Source organism: Electrona antarctica (assembly GCF_951216825.1).
Source record: "Electrona antarctica genome assembly, chromosome: 9".
Lineage (NCBI taxonomy): Eukaryota > Metazoa > Chordata > Actinopteri > Myctophiformes > Myctophidae > Electrona > Electrona antarctica.
The window spans coordinates 35,302,182-35,317,183 of record NC_136790.1 but is presented as its reverse complement, the minus strand read 5'-3'; the positions used below and the strand labels follow the sequence as shown (position 1 = coordinate 35,317,183).

Sequence of the window (15,002 nt, the reverse complement as noted above, 5' to 3'; positions counted from 1 at the left end):
GAAGTTGTCGATGGCCCCATGTTAGATGGATGTTTATCCTTGATGATTATTTCTATGTATTTGATGTATTACCATGTGTTGTTCTTGCTTACTGTAAATCGCTCTGGATTAAGAGCATCTGCTAAATGCCTAAATTGTAAGTTCCCTCATGAGCAATGGGACGAGGCCTCAACAATGGATGGAGTGGAGGTCTCCGTCTCTGTTGGACCATCTTCTTCCTCCGTCATCTTGACTTTACCGCTTTTCCCCTGCTTCTTCTTCTTCTTCCCCTCGTTGGGAGATGGAGCAGGGGAGAGTTCAGGAACCTGTTTAACCTTTTCCGAATTCTTCTTCAGCGGCGGCTGGTTTTCTTTTGCGGACACGTTTTCCTGCTCAGGGGCCATTTTCTTCTTCTTCTTCTTTGGTGTGACATCTTCCTGCTGCGTGGTAGCAGGAGCCTGTCTTTTGGCTCGAGTCATCACCTCCGTGGTCCCCTGGTTCTGGGTTTTCCTGATTTTGAATTGGTTCAGATTTGTATGGTTCACTTTACTTGGTTAACAAAAACGTTGTTTCAGTACAGCAAAACTATGACAACAAGCAACAGATAGATTTGGTAAGTGTATTTAAAACATTAAGAAACAAAGAACGACGATTAAACTGACTTTTTCTTTGCTTTGGGTGTTGGGGTCTCTGTCTGGTCTGGAAGGCTGTTCTTTGTCGGGGTCTCTGTCTGGTCTGGAAGGCTGCTGCTACTCAATTTCTTCATAGATAGCCTTTTCTTCTTACTCACTTTGGACCTGCGATTAGTCTGTCTTGTTCTAGTTGAGATGGTGCCGGCAGATTCATCAGGGGTTTCTGTAGGAGGGAGAGATGCACGGGAAAACAGAGATGGGGAGATAGAAAGAGTTAAAACTATTATCAAACCGTTTGTACAAGCAACCAATGGTAAATGTAGGGTGTATTTTAAGTCACTTTAAAGGAGCATTCAGTGATTTGGAAAACCCCCCGGTCCGCCCCGGTGACAAGATGTGCACATGCACATGCTCTACAGGGGGGGGGGGGGGGGGGGGGGGGGGGGGGGGCACAACAGGCCAACAGCACGTGCACCAAGGCCCATCCCCACTTGATCATGATTGGAGGAAGGCCCCTCTCATCCTGATTGGATGAAGGCTGGCTAACCCTAACCCCAGGGGTTAACTGGGGACAGGGAGGAACTCCTTATATGGTCAGCACTCTATAGTAGGAAGGATTGTGCAAAAAATAATAATAATAAATTAAATTAAAGACCTAGAATGTATTTTCTTATTTTTACCTTTATTCCCCCAGGGGAGATTGCTGAGCACAAATGCTCTTTTTCAGCCATGCCCTGCTTCACATTCACGCAGACGCACACATAAAACCTGAGAGGAGCTGCCCAGTATAACCAGTCTTATAACTGATATTTTTCTGCTAGTCCACGGGATCGAACCGGGAACCTTTCACTTACAAATGCGCTCCCCTAGCCTTTATTTAGGCCACTGCTGCCCAAAGCATTTACAGTACATGTATGTAATTCGGCATCCCTAGAAGAAACACTTATGATAGTTAGGTGCATACTTTTACTACATACTAGATACATACAGTAGTCAGGATCCCAGTCCTAAAGGGCTTTCTTTCCACTGCACCATAGAACGGTTCTGAGAACTGACAACTGTCCCAATTGTATTTTCACGTGCGCACACATCTGGCAGGTTAAAACTCGCACTGATTAGTTATGCTAGCCATGTTGAGTATACAGTCATGGTCAGCCAACCATGCTGGTAGGCAGGCATAATGACGTAGCTATTCAATTATTGGTTTCACTAACACGTTGCTACTTTCGGAACATTGGGGTTGTTTACATCATCGCAATAACAGTACTCAACGACAGAACATACCTGCTCTGCTCTCCAGTCCTAAGTCCAAATATGCATCTAGTAAGGTCACAAGCCCATGATAAAAAGTCTTTTTTTGTATTTTGGCCTAATAAGATTTCCTTAATTTTTTAAAGCAACTCAAACAGGGACAGGTGACAGGTCCTGATCTCGGTGTGTAAACAGCATCATTTGTACGATGGGAATGGCCTATTCCCTCGCTATCAGCAGAACGCTTTCTTCGAAACAAGGTTTTTTCTACTTTGTTCACCTACATCATTTTGGGGTGGGAACACCATATGATTCTCTGCCATAAACAGAGGGGACATCTCCTTGTTACATTGGGTTTTCTGATTATCTGCATGCTATCAGCATGTTATGTACCACTTTCATTCATGAAAAGTACATGATTCCATAAGTATGAGAGTATGACTCCCCACCATTCCCACCTGTGCTGCTGCTTTCCTGTCCATTTCCCTCTGCTGGTGACCTCTTTTTCTTCCTTTTCTTTTTCTGACCATCCTCGGCTGGAGTGATGGGAGGCTCTGCCTTCTCCTCCGTCACCTCCTCCGCCGCCTCCTTTTTCTTCTTCTTCTTGGGTGGAGTCGCAGGGCTCTCCAACTCCGCCTGCCCTTCCTCCTCTCCCACACCTGCCCCTCTCCTCTTCCTGATTTTCTTTTCTGGGAGTGTGGAGGGAGTCGTCTCCTCTTCCTCTTCTTGTTTCCCCTCCACTTCGACACTCTCTCCCTTTTTCTTCTTCTTTGCCTTTTTATTGTCTGGTGGACTGACCTGACATACCTCCTCCTTCTCTTCCGCCTTCTCCTCTTTAGGGTCCTCCACCTCCTTCCTCTCTTCTTCCTCTGCCGTCATATTCTTCCGTTTCTTCTTGTCTTTCTTTGCTGTACTCACAGGGGCAAGCGGAGGGTCAGTGGGCGTCGTAGCAATGGGTGTGTCCTCGACAGCATCTGCGACGACAGGAGCTTCTTCAGTAGACGTATCCAAGGACTTCTTGTTCTTCTTCCTCTTCTTTTTCCCAGGGAGCGGTGAGCTGGTTACTAGTTCCAGATTTAGGAGGATGGTTGAGTCCTGTACATCTGGTTCCTCTCCATCAGCAGCGGGCGTCTCTTCAACTGGAATTACAAACAACCGATTATTCTACTAATACAGACCGTTTCATTCTGTAGAGTAAACAATGACACCGCTGTCCCAACCATTCTTGTTAATAACAAGCTCTTAAGTAGCGAACTAACTAGACTACAGCAGTTATGTTACGAGCTGGCAAGATATATTGAAAAAATACCAATATGCGCAGGGACTCTGGGATGTGAATGTCAATTTATTTAAAAGGACCATACCGGCATCAATACACTGTCTATTCACAGCTGTGGCCAATTTTGTGTTAATAGTTAATACAAATGTTTGTTGTGTTAATTGAGCAGTTGAGAAGAATAACGGTCTGTTGTGTTAATTGAGCAGTTGAGACGAATAACAGTCTAAGTCCATAATTTATTCTCGAAAAGGCCTGTGTCCTGAACCCTTATCTATAATTTATACATTATGGATAATTTGTTTCAGTTGATTAAAACTTAGAGTTTAACACATAATTTGCTAACCACGTATCCGTACGTCTTTAATTAATCAAACGTCTGGTGCGAATCACGTATCCATACGTTTTAATCACTTTTTTATTGAATACTTTCATTCATCTTTTTACCCACCCGGACAATGAAGAACCATCCCCCTGTCATTGCTGCTTAGTCCCGCTCACGTGATCAGAAAAAAAACCAAAAAGCCCCCTCCCCTCCTGAAAACAGGAGGGCGGGCCGCTTTACGTGTAGAAGCCAGGGTAAAATGCGCCCATGATCTAGTCGGTGTGTGAATAGAAGAATCAAATTTCACCTAACCTCGCCTCACCAGGCTTTCCTCGGACATTTCACCCAACACTATAATACTCGATTCCCCCCTCCCCTCCTGTTTCTCCTGAGGAGGAGGACCTTGCGAGATGGGGGCTCTGTCTCTCGGGAAAAAAAACATGATGAACGGAACGCTGCCTAAACACATGATCTGCACCGGATCAGCATTGCATAACGTCTGCAACACATGGACAGATGCATGTTTCCTTCTTCATACTACGAACTAACAAACGAACCACAGTATCGAGGGGCCGCCATGACAACAGACAGTCTTCCTTTGCTTTAGTAGCTAGAGCAAAGCACCATATATGAGAGGGCATACGTCATCAAACTGTAGCCTGCAGCTATATAAATATGCTATATATGCCATATGTCATTATCTCTGTTTATATGCAGCTTCAGTCAATCATTCCCAGAAACAATGGCATCTATATCCTATGCACCGACGAACATATTCAAACATGGAGCAGATGAAGAGAAGGCTGAGACAGCTAGACTGTCTTCGTTCATCGGAGCCATTGCTATTGGAGACCTGGTGAAAAGCACTCTGGGACCAAAAGGAATGGATAAGATCTTGTTAGGAGCAGGTAGAGAAGGTAATGTAACTGTCACTAATGATGGAGCCACCATTCTGAAAGCCATCGGCGTGGAAAACCCTGCTGCCAGGGTCCTTGTGGACATCGCTAAGGTTCAGGATGATGAGGTTGGCGATGGAACCACTTCAGTCACCGTGTTGGCTGCTGAACTGCTCAGGGAAGCAGAACTGCTGATCGGTAAGAAGATTCATCCTCAGACGATAATCTCAGGGTGGAGAAAAGCAACTCAGGCAGCAAGAGATGCTCTGAGAGAGGCTGCTGTGGACCATGGTAATGATCCTGTCCAGTTCCAGGTGGATCTATTGAATATAGCACGGACGACTCTGTCCTCTAAGCTACTGACTCATCATAAGGATTATTTCTCTCAGCTGGCTGTGAATGCTGTGCTCAGACTGAAGGGGTCTGGGAATCTGGATGCCATACACATCATCAAAAAGTTGGGAGGAAGTCTCACTGACTCCTACCTAGATGAGGGTTTCCTGTTGGATAAGAAGATCGGAGTGAATCAGCCCAAAAGAATGGAGAATGCTAACATCTTGATTGCTAACACTAGCATGGACACGGACAAGGTTAAGATCTTTAGTTCCAGGGTGAGAGTTGACTCCACAGCGAAGGTTGCAGAGATTGAACAAGCTGAGAAAGAAAAGATGAAGGAGAAAGTTGAAAATATCCTGAAACATGGAATCAACTGTTTCATCAACAGACAGCTGATCTACAACTATCCAGAGCAGATGTTTGCTCAGGCTGGAGTGATGGCCATTGAACATGCAGACTTCGCTGGTGTCGAGAGACTGGCTCTGGTCACCGGAGGTGAGATCACCAGTACATTTGAGCATCCTGAACTGGTTAAACTGGGACACTGTAAACTGATTGAGGAGGTGATGATTGGGGAAGACACTCTCATCCACTTCTCTGGAGTTGCCATGGGTGAAGCTTGCACCATTGTGCTGCGTGGAGCCACTCAGCAGATCCTGGATGAGGCAGAGAGATCTCTACATGATGCACTGTGTGTCCTCACTCAGACTGTTAAAGAAACGCGCACTGTGTATGGAGGGGGTTGCTCTGAGATGCTGATGGCTAAGGCTGTAACTGATCTGGCCACTCGGACTCCAGGAAAGGAGGCTGTTGCTATGGAGTCTTTTGCCAAGGCTCTGATGATGCTGCCCATCATAATAGCAGACAATGCAGGTTATGACAGTGCTGACCTGATCTCTCATCTCAGAGCGGCTCACCAGGAGAACAAGAGTACATTTGGACTTGACATGTCTAAGGGGACCATAGGGGACATGTGTGAAATGGGAATCACTGAGTCATTCCAGGTGAAGAGACAAGTCTTGCTGAGTGCTGCTGAGGGTGCCGAGATGATTCTCAGAGTGGACAACATCATTAAAGCTGCTCCAAGGAAGCGTGTTCCAGACCAACACCCCTGTTAGATGAGGATGTGCTCAATAGTTCATGTCTAGATCCATTTGAAAAAAGTGGAGTAGTGGATTAGACCTGATGCGTGACCACTAGTCCACTACATGGCATAATGGATAATTATGCTAAAGATGTTACTACAAGTTTCAATCTAGCTACGTGGACAACTAGCATTATGTTTGGTTAGGTTACTATGGTTTGTATAGTTTACTGCCTACATAGCCATTAATAAAATAATAATATTACAGTAAGTACTGTATGAAATCAAACTAAATATCTGAAAACAAAATAGCACCAACGAGGAATGTGCAATGGGGAATGTGCAGAACAATTGGGAGAGGGAGTATGGTAGAACTATAGTAGAAAAGTGCAGAGGAGCGCAGGTCTCTGCAAGGTTGTGTTGCCCAGCCAGGGCCCGCAAACGTTGGAAGTCAGTCATAGCCAAATGTATGATAAATCTGACCCATACATTTTGATCACATGACTCCAGAAGTTTCTGGCACAATGTGTAGCTGTTACTCAAGTTATACACGCCAAAATGTTAAGCGGGCTGTTGTAACACCACCATGATTTCACCTGATTTGAAAAATGTGGGGTGGAAGTTCTTGGCCTACTGAGAGTGTGCATGTTAAAGGAGAAGTCCAGACCAAAACACGCATCGCATGTACCCATGAATCAGCCTATAATCCTGTCCCAACATACATGTTGGCCCTGAATTGTTTCATAGGTTCCCATTCCCATGTTCTCCATTTTAGTTGCACCAAACTTTTTTTTTCTTCACAAATTGTCTATTAACTCACACATGCACTGTTTGTCTCCCTCGAGCTGCCGTTTATGCAGAACACAGTGGTAGAGTTCTCAACAGACCTGAAGATTAAGGCCCGACTTGGCCCAGCCCTATCTCTGTTCATGATCAGATGAACAGAGATAATATGACAAAATCTGTAACGCTGGAGCATCACAGACTAACACCAGTGTGACTGGCTGAGTGGTGGAACCTCACAGGTGATTGGCTCCTGGCTTTCTGGTCTGGAGTATAAAGCTGCCTACCTTCAGATCTTCAGATGTCTTCCTCCATGCCAGTCTCCCAACAACACCAGTCTGGTGTTTTGAGTGCTTTTTTCATCTACACTGCCAGCGATGTGAGCGAGCGAAGTCTGGTGTTTTGAGTGCTTTTTTCATCTACACTGCCAGCGATGTGAGCGAGCGAACAATGAAATCTCATTAGAATGCATGTTTTTCAATGAGACTGTCCTGACGTACCGCGAGAGTGCAGTGACGCCGTTCACCCCTCCTATATTCGCTCTCAGTCTCTATTTGAGCGAGGTTTCACAGCCCCAAACACTTCAGTTGAGATGTACACGCTATTTATTTGTTATATTTGATCGGTCGCAACGCAATGGCATATCAGAACAGTTTTTCACGCAATATCGCCGTCGGAACGCTCGCTCCTTGCCTGTGTAGATGAGGTGTAAAAGTATGTTTCATATACACTATATGAATGTTTGTTGTTACTACACAGATACTGTATATTATACAGTAGTGAATGCAAGCTTACTGTTTATAGCTTTTTATTTTCCTTTTTATTTTCCTTTTTATTTTATCTTGTGCCTACCAGTCTACATCATCATGAAAAATCCGTTACTGAGGTTCTCTTTACACCTCATGATCCTCTTAGCCCTCCCCAAGCACCTAAAGTCGTATGGGCTACCAGTGGTCTGCTTGGTCTACCACACCACCCTCTGCAGAACTCGCAGTTCCTTAGAGCAGATAGAAGCAGAAGCAGGGGTGAAATCATACACATTCATATTGAACTGTTCGATACAAGCCTTTATCACACACTATGAACCAAACACTGTGCTCCTTTTTGAGGGGCGCCTCCAATGTCCAATGTCTGGCTTTCAGAGATGACATCATGTGGCAGTCACAGTGGGCGCCCCTAACTTCACACACGTGTGATTTATTTTTATTTTTACTAGTCTAGTGACAGATCATCTTCCCCACCCACCTTCCCTCTCGTGACCATGACCAATGGTGGTGTTCTAATTGTGCAACGCCCGTCTAAGTCAGATGCACTGCGGAGGATTCAAATTCAGCAAGGTGAAGCACATTTGGGAAAATTCAGTCTGAAAAGCGGGTCAGCAAAGGACAGCAAAAACCATGTTGACTGTGACTTCTTCTGAGCACGGAATGTGATGTATGATGATAAGAGCGCCCCTAACTTCACATGAGTGTGATTTTTTATTTATTTAAATGTGTGTCTGTGTTCTGGAGCTAATCTTACAAACCGCTGGACCGATCAGTGCAATATTTCTTGTGCACACTGCCAGTAGGCTAGCCTTAAAAAAACATCTGCACAAAAAACACAGCCATAGCCGTCATCACAAATGTGATGAGTGTATTTTTTTAGGGGTGCTAGCCCCTCCTATATACAGGTTTAATGTTTGTCTTTAGTTCAGTGTTTGTTTTGTAAACGCCATTGACAATGAAGGGAAAATGTACGTCATAATGTGCCTCATTACGTCATATTGTCTCTTTATTGTTAATGGTGTTTAATGTTTGTGTTGGCACCGTTTGTTTTACATCACCATTACATCACCTATACATGAGTTGGACTTTAATATATTAGTGCCACTCACTTCACACGGGTGTGATTTTTTGTTCTTCGAAACTAATGCTTGGAATTGTTATGACCCTGGGTCATATGTGTAGGTTTCTTCCCTGTGTGTGTGTGTGTCTGTGTGTGTGTGTGTGTGTGTGTGTGTGACTGACTGATTGAGTGAGTGAGTGACTGAGTACCAGCTTGTGTGAATGAGTGGTGGCTGAGTGTGATTAGCTCCTGGCTTTTTGGTCTGGAGTATAAAGCTGCCTACCTTCAGATCTTCAGATGTCTTCCTCCATGCCAGTCCCCCAACAACACCAGTCTGGTGTTTTGAGTGCTTTTAGTTAGCCATTACCAGTATTTTAGGAAGTTTCACTGTCAACATGGTTTAGTCACGGTAATGTAGGTGTGGGCGACTGGGCGTCCTTTCTTTTGGTTTCCTTGTTAATAGTGTGTTTCTTTAGTTGTTAGGTAAGATACCTGTGTTTGTTTTGTGTTTGTAGAAGGTAAGCATAGGTTTTCTTTTAGTTGAGTAATGTTCTGTACAGGTGCCCACCCTGAGGTAATTTATCCCATGTATTTGATGTAACTAACTTAACATAAAATAAATCGCTGTACTTTGGCTTCAACTGGTGTTGGCTGACTATATTTGGGAACTAGGTAGGAGGGAGACCATTTTTGTGTTACACCTGGTGACCCCTAGGCCGGGTTGTAACATAATTGGGGGCTTGTCTCTAAGTTAATTTTCAGTTGGTGTTGAGTTTGGTTGTCCATATTGTTAATGCTTTGGGTTGGCAGGTTTATATTGTGTTTTTGTGTCTTCAGTTAAGCTTGTGCAGACTTCAACCTTTAGATATATTGCAAACTGTTGTGGCTGTTCTCTAATGTCTACTGTCTCTGCAGGCAGAGGGAAAGGCTGGTGTGTTACGTTATGGAGACGGGTGTCCTGGCTGGTGGCAACTTGTAAGCTGACCTATGACTGTGTGCGTCTGTGGGTTTTGGGTGGTGACGTGGAGGCGAAGGCTGACATGTCCGACCTAGGCCCACAGCGACCATGGGGAGGGAGGGGATGCTCTCGTGTCCCATGGTTGAGCACAGAACCGTCAAATTCAGTATGCATTTTAGGCCATGCACTTTAACCCTTCTACATATAAGCATATTGCTTAGTGCCTCCTGAGAGTGAAGGTGGCTCATTCATAATGTGTATATTGTAGTACTGTGTTCACTTGTGGTTCCACTCTAAATTGGTGGTTTCCTCAAAGTCGGCACCAGCTAGTTTTTGGTCCTTTGGTCCTTGTGTTGTGTGTAATCAGATGTACCTATTTGGGTGATGAATAGAAGTGACGTTTGTTTGTGTACTTAGGAAGTTAGTCAGTGCTTTAGCTATTCGGGTGATGAATAGAGACATTTTGTGATAATGCTTTAGCTATTCGGGTGATGAATAGAGACATTTTGTGATAATGCTTTAGCTATTCGGGTGAGGAATAGGAGCAGGGAAAGAGGTCGCAGTGGAGACACTAGGAGAGAGGGAATCTCAGTGGAGATAGGAAGAGGTCTCGATAGAGACGTTAGGAGGAAGGGGTTACTTTGAGTGAGGTCTCGATAGAGACTAAAATAGCTCAAGGCTGTATTGCTGATTACTTAGCTTAGGACCCCCGCAGTGGTGTCCGGTTAGAACTTAAACCAGGATGCTTTGACTTCTGCCTTCTCCCTGAAGCCTACCCTTTATATATGCTCCGACGACCAGGCTTGTCATAATGACTAAGCCAGTTAGATCTATCCATATATGGTTCTACCGCATCTATCTGATATCAGCTCTAGGTCGGCTCGGGCGGCCCAAATATAGGGATTGTCATACTAGACATGCTATATATCATATAGCCCTGGCGTCCTAGTCGGATATCCCCATATATGGAGACTGTATATCCAACGAACACTCTCCCAGTTAAGCTAAGATGAATGTAAGTGAGAGTCTTCGTTACAGAGACTATAGGAGGAAGGAAGTGAATATAACATGATGTTTTGTGTGTGTTTGTAATAAAAAATGAATTGGTTTGTGAATTCTCGTCAAATCTTTGGTTTAATTCATGTGTGAGGGTTAACATTTTCTTTTCTTGGACCATGTACTTATGGGTTCTTTTTCTCCCTCTTAATTTGCTTCCAAGTACTAGTTGCTGAGGTGAGGAGGAAGGGGTGCAGGCAAGGGGCCAGTGAGGCGCTCCAACGTTGAAGCACTGGGCCCTAGTGGTAAGAGGAAGGACTGCAGGCGGACCCGTGGATTCATGACGAGGAAACCCCGTGCAGCTGGGCTTTAACATTGGGCGCTCGGTTGCACTTCCGCATTGGACCCCCAAAATTTGGTGGTCCAATGCGGACGTAGACGTTTTGAGACAGTCCTTCCGGGTGCTTCAAAACGCCACTGAGCAACTTCCACTGACATGAATAGCGGAGGGGGCGGAGCTTTGTGCCAGATCAGTCTCTATCCTTCTTTATACTCTATGGGTGCAGGTAGTACAGGCCAGAGGGAAATGGAAATGGTTGTTTTTCATTGGTGGTATGTGTGTTCAGTTTGCCCAATTGGATTAATTCACACATGGGAAGGGGTATTTTAAATATATCCTGATGTACTAAATTGAATTGGTTTAAGTTTTGATGTTGTGAAGTGTAGGTTCATTCGAGCATATTCACACTAAGTCCATTGTGGAGAAATGTCTACATTTTGTTTGTTCTGTGATAATGTGAAATCAAACCTTCTCCTTTCTTTTGGTTTCCTTGTTAAGTGTTTCTTTAGTTGTTAGGTAAGATACCTGTGTTTTCTTTGTGTTTGGAGAAGGTAAGCATAGGTTTTCTTTTAGTTGAGTAATGTTCTGTACAGGTGCCCACCCTGAGGTAATTTATCCCATGTATTTGATGTAATTATAAAATAAATCACTGTACTTTGGCTTTTCAACTGGTGTTTGCTGACTATATTTGGGAACTAGGTAGGAGGGAGACCATTTTGTGTTACTCCTGGTGACCCCTAGGCCGGGTTGTAACAGGAATGGATTCAGCATCATGAAAACCCCCTAGTTTGACATGTCATATTGCTACATAAAGCATGATGTAATTTCTAAACATAATGTTCTCACTTCTAAAATGTATATAAAACTACAGTGGTGGAAAAAGTACTCAATTGTTTTACAAGTAGTACTAAGTACGGAATTGAAAATTTACTTGAGTAAAAGTACAAAAGTATCGGCATCAAAATGTACTTAAAGTACTAAAAGTATTCATATTGCAGAATGTCCCATTTCACGAGTTCAAAATGTGTAGGAAATCTATTGAAAATAGCCGATCTACAAGCTCACAATGCGTCGCAACGCGACGCATTGTGAGCTTGTAGATCGGCTATTTTCAAATGGCCAAAATGTATAGGGTTGAAGTGGTTAACGTATGTTTTCTAATCTAAATTAAAATCGCCAAAGTAACTAGTAACTAAAGTTTTCAAATAATTGTAGTGAAGTAAAAGTAAAAGTTTTGGCTCAGAGATATGATAATAATATTGATGCAAGCTCACAATGCATTTCCAATGGGAGTCACATGGTTTGACACAACATTTCTGTTGTATGAGGGGGAGGGGGGCAGTCGAAACACAGCCGAAAGCCAAACCATGTGTCTAACCATGTGACTTCCATTGGAAATGCATTGGGGCAAGATGTAAACAAACCCTTTCATACATCTAGCATGCATCAATGTTGTATGCTAGATGCGAAGGAAAGATTCATTGGAAATGAATTGCGAGCTTGCATCAGTCAATGCATCAGCCATACATCAATCTGTTGTAAAGGTGTGAGTCAGGCCTAAGGGCGAGAAGTGACCTCAGGGCGTGGCCGCGTGCACGCATCCGGCTTGTTGACGGCAGACTGCTGGGCGAGCCTGGGGTCAGATCAACATGGAATGAATTCTGTACTGGCCATATAAGGAGCATGTCTTGAGTGTACAGCTTTTGATGAGGTCAGATCAACACATGGTATGTCAGAACAGGTCAGCTCCATGGAGATCTAAGGGTGGTAGCGGGGATATTCTCTTGAGTGTACAGGGTTTGATGAGGGCCGGGCCTTAATTTTCGGGCCTGTTGAGAACTCCCAATGGTGACATAATAAAGATATATCCGTCTCGGTATTTCCGAGTTGGAACTTTTTCCCATCGGAAGGTGGCTGGCGCGTCGTGGCTGACGCTCTATTGACAACCCTTCAACGAACCTTGATTCTTTTGATCCTTGTAAATGATCGTAATTCATTTTAAACGATTTAAAAACATTGACTTCTTACGTAATTAATAACCAATTAAGGTCGTTTTATGCGTATGCCATGGCTGCGTATGACGTGATGAAGATATGTACATTTGCCAGTGTATAACTGGCTCTCAATGGTGACGTAATAAAAGATATGTTTCGGTGTTGGGTGATTAAAGGAAATGCCTCTATGTATATATGTAATTTGTAAGTTGATTAGCGGTATACTGTGGTTACTTGGGTCGTTTGATGCGTATGTCCCGTAGCAGCATATAATCCACCCGACACTGAAACATATCATCACTACGTCACCATCGAAAACCAATTATACCCTGGCATTGGTACACATCTTCATCACGTCATATGCTGGTACGGGACATACGCATCGTAGCATGACGAAAAACATTACTTGCACGGTCTGCTTGCGTATGTCTCGTGGCAGCGTATGACGTAATGATTACTTGTGCTTGATATGGCAGTGGTGTCAGATTACATACATGTATACATAGGGGCATTACCTTTAATCCACCCGACACTGAAACATATCATTACGTCACCATCGATAACTACTAAACAGACCAAAGCACCATATATGGGTGCATATGTCATCAATAAGTAGTGACGAATAAGATCTCTATAGCATACAGCCATATTTAAGTAAGGTGAGTGAAAACAAACTTGTCAGTTTATAATTACTCAGTGAAAGTAAATTTGCAAAGTGTAGCTGGAGGCAGGGTGAGAATATGGCCAAAATGCAGCTTACCCTAAGAACACTTACAAGTGTTAAGTTTAACATAGACGTAGATTTAGAGGAGACGGTGAAGACATTGAAAGAAAAGATTGAACATGCGAAGGGGAAGGAAGGTTATCCAGCTGATGGACAGAAACTGATATGTCAAGGTAAAATCCTGAGTGATGACAAAACTCTCAAAGAGTACAATATAGATGAGAAGAGCTTTGTTGTGGTTATGGTGGCAAAGCCTAAACCAACCCCAGCAGTCACCCAGACTTCGTCAGCCACAGCTCCCACAGCCCATTCTACATCTGCATTGGGTTCTGCCCCACTAGAAGGTGCACCTAAAGAGGACAAGCCAACATCAACCACTACAAGTACCTGTGAAATTGGAGCAAACGCAAATTTGTTTGATGAAAGCAGTTCAGCCCTTGTGACAGGCCCCTCTTATGAAGCCATGGTGAATGAGCTGATGTTGTTGGGGAATGGCGGGTATGAGAGAGAGCAAGTGGTGGCTGCTCTCAGAGCCAGTTACAACAATCCAGACAGAGCTGTGGAGTATCTGATGACAGGCATCCCAAGCACGGAGGAGGAACACAGTACAGAAGAGGCTGAACCAGTGACCCCTCAAATAGGAGTAATGCCACCAGTTTCCACAGGCAGTGCTATAAATGTTCCCACATCTACCGGCTCTTCACAAAGTGATAGTGGAGGCAACCCCCTGAGCTACCTGGCCAGCCAACCCCAGTTCCAGATGATAAGAACACTAATCCAGCAGAATCCCAACATTCTTCCAGGTCTGCTGCATGAGATAAGTAGAGAGAACCCAGAGCTCCTTCATGAGATCAATAACCATCAGGAACAATTCATCCAAATGTTAAACGAGCCAAATCCAGAGGGGGTACAAGAGAGCAGCAGAGGTGGGGACAGTGCAGGTGGAGCAGGTGATGCCCCTAACGGAAATAATATGAACTATATCCAAGTAACGCACCAAGAGAAAGAAGCCATTGAGAGGCTAAAAGCCCTTGGATTCCCAGAGGGATTGGTTATACAAGCCTACTTTGCTTGTGAAAAGAACGAGAACATGGCTGCGAACTTCCTTTTACAACAGAACTTTGAAGATGATTAATAATAAGTTCCATTCTGAACTCGACTGAAATGGGGAACAGGAGAAATGGCAGTGAAGGGGAGATTTGCTGTGGCGTGGGAGTTGCCAAGTAAGAAAGCACTTCAGGATGGAAATTGTGCCTGGAAGGTGATTTACACTGGCAAACACCCCAAAAGGGTTTTTCTTAATATTTTTTTTTCCCCCAACAGAGGGTTATGAACAGCAGTCCATATGCCCAATGACTTTCATGCTCTCTCACCACCAATTCTCTGTGCTAGACCATTTATTTTATTTTTGAGTGGTGCAAACCACTCCAACAACCAGCTTTGTCTATATGTTTGTGTACCTGTGTACGTGTCCGTGCACAGGTGAGCATGGTTACTATGGACACTGACATTATTTCAGACCACAGCTGATCAGGCTATACAAGACCTTGCACCACTCAGTTCACACGGGTGTGATTTTTTTTAATACTTTCTACATTTTT

At 44.0% G+C, this 15,002-nt stretch overlaps 3 protein-coding genes across 3 annotated transcripts; 2 read left to right on the top strand and 1 right to left on the bottom strand.

The window, feature by feature from the left end:
* Positions 1-146: 146 nt before the first annotated feature.
* Positions 147-3,064, bottom strand: LOC306929936 (uncharacterized protein; the record flags this gene model as incomplete). The annotated part of the gene is made up of 3 exons (XM_079510674.1): positions 2,321-3,064; positions 642-834; positions 147-489 (listed from the first exon to the last, which is right to left on the bottom strand). Exons 1-3 carry the CDS (start codon positions 2,739-2,741, stop codon positions 147-149), a joined length of 957 nt encoding a protein of 318 aa, XP_079366800.1. The 5' UTR covers positions 2,742-3,064.
* Positions 3,065-4,205: 1,141 nt separating this feature from the next.
* Positions 4,206-5,816, top strand: LOC306929444 (T-complex protein 1 subunit beta-like; the record flags this gene model as incomplete). Its single annotated transcript, XM_079509984.1, has 1 exon — positions 4,206-5,816. One exon carries the CDS (start codon positions 4,206-4,208, stop codon positions 5,811-5,813), a length of 1,608 nt encoding a protein of 535 aa, XP_079366110.1. The 3' UTR covers positions 5,814-5,816.
* A 7,610-nt stretch (positions 5,817-13,426) lies between these two features.
* On the top strand, positions 13,427-14,536 carry LOC306928981 (UV excision repair protein RAD23 homolog B-like; the record flags this gene model as incomplete). The annotated part of the gene is made up of 1 exon (XM_079509314.1): positions 13,427-14,536. One exon carries the CDS (start codon positions 13,427-13,429, stop codon positions 14,534-14,536), a length of 1,110 nt encoding a protein of 369 aa, XP_079365440.1.
* Between the last annotated feature and the right edge of the window lie 466 nt (positions 14,537-15,002).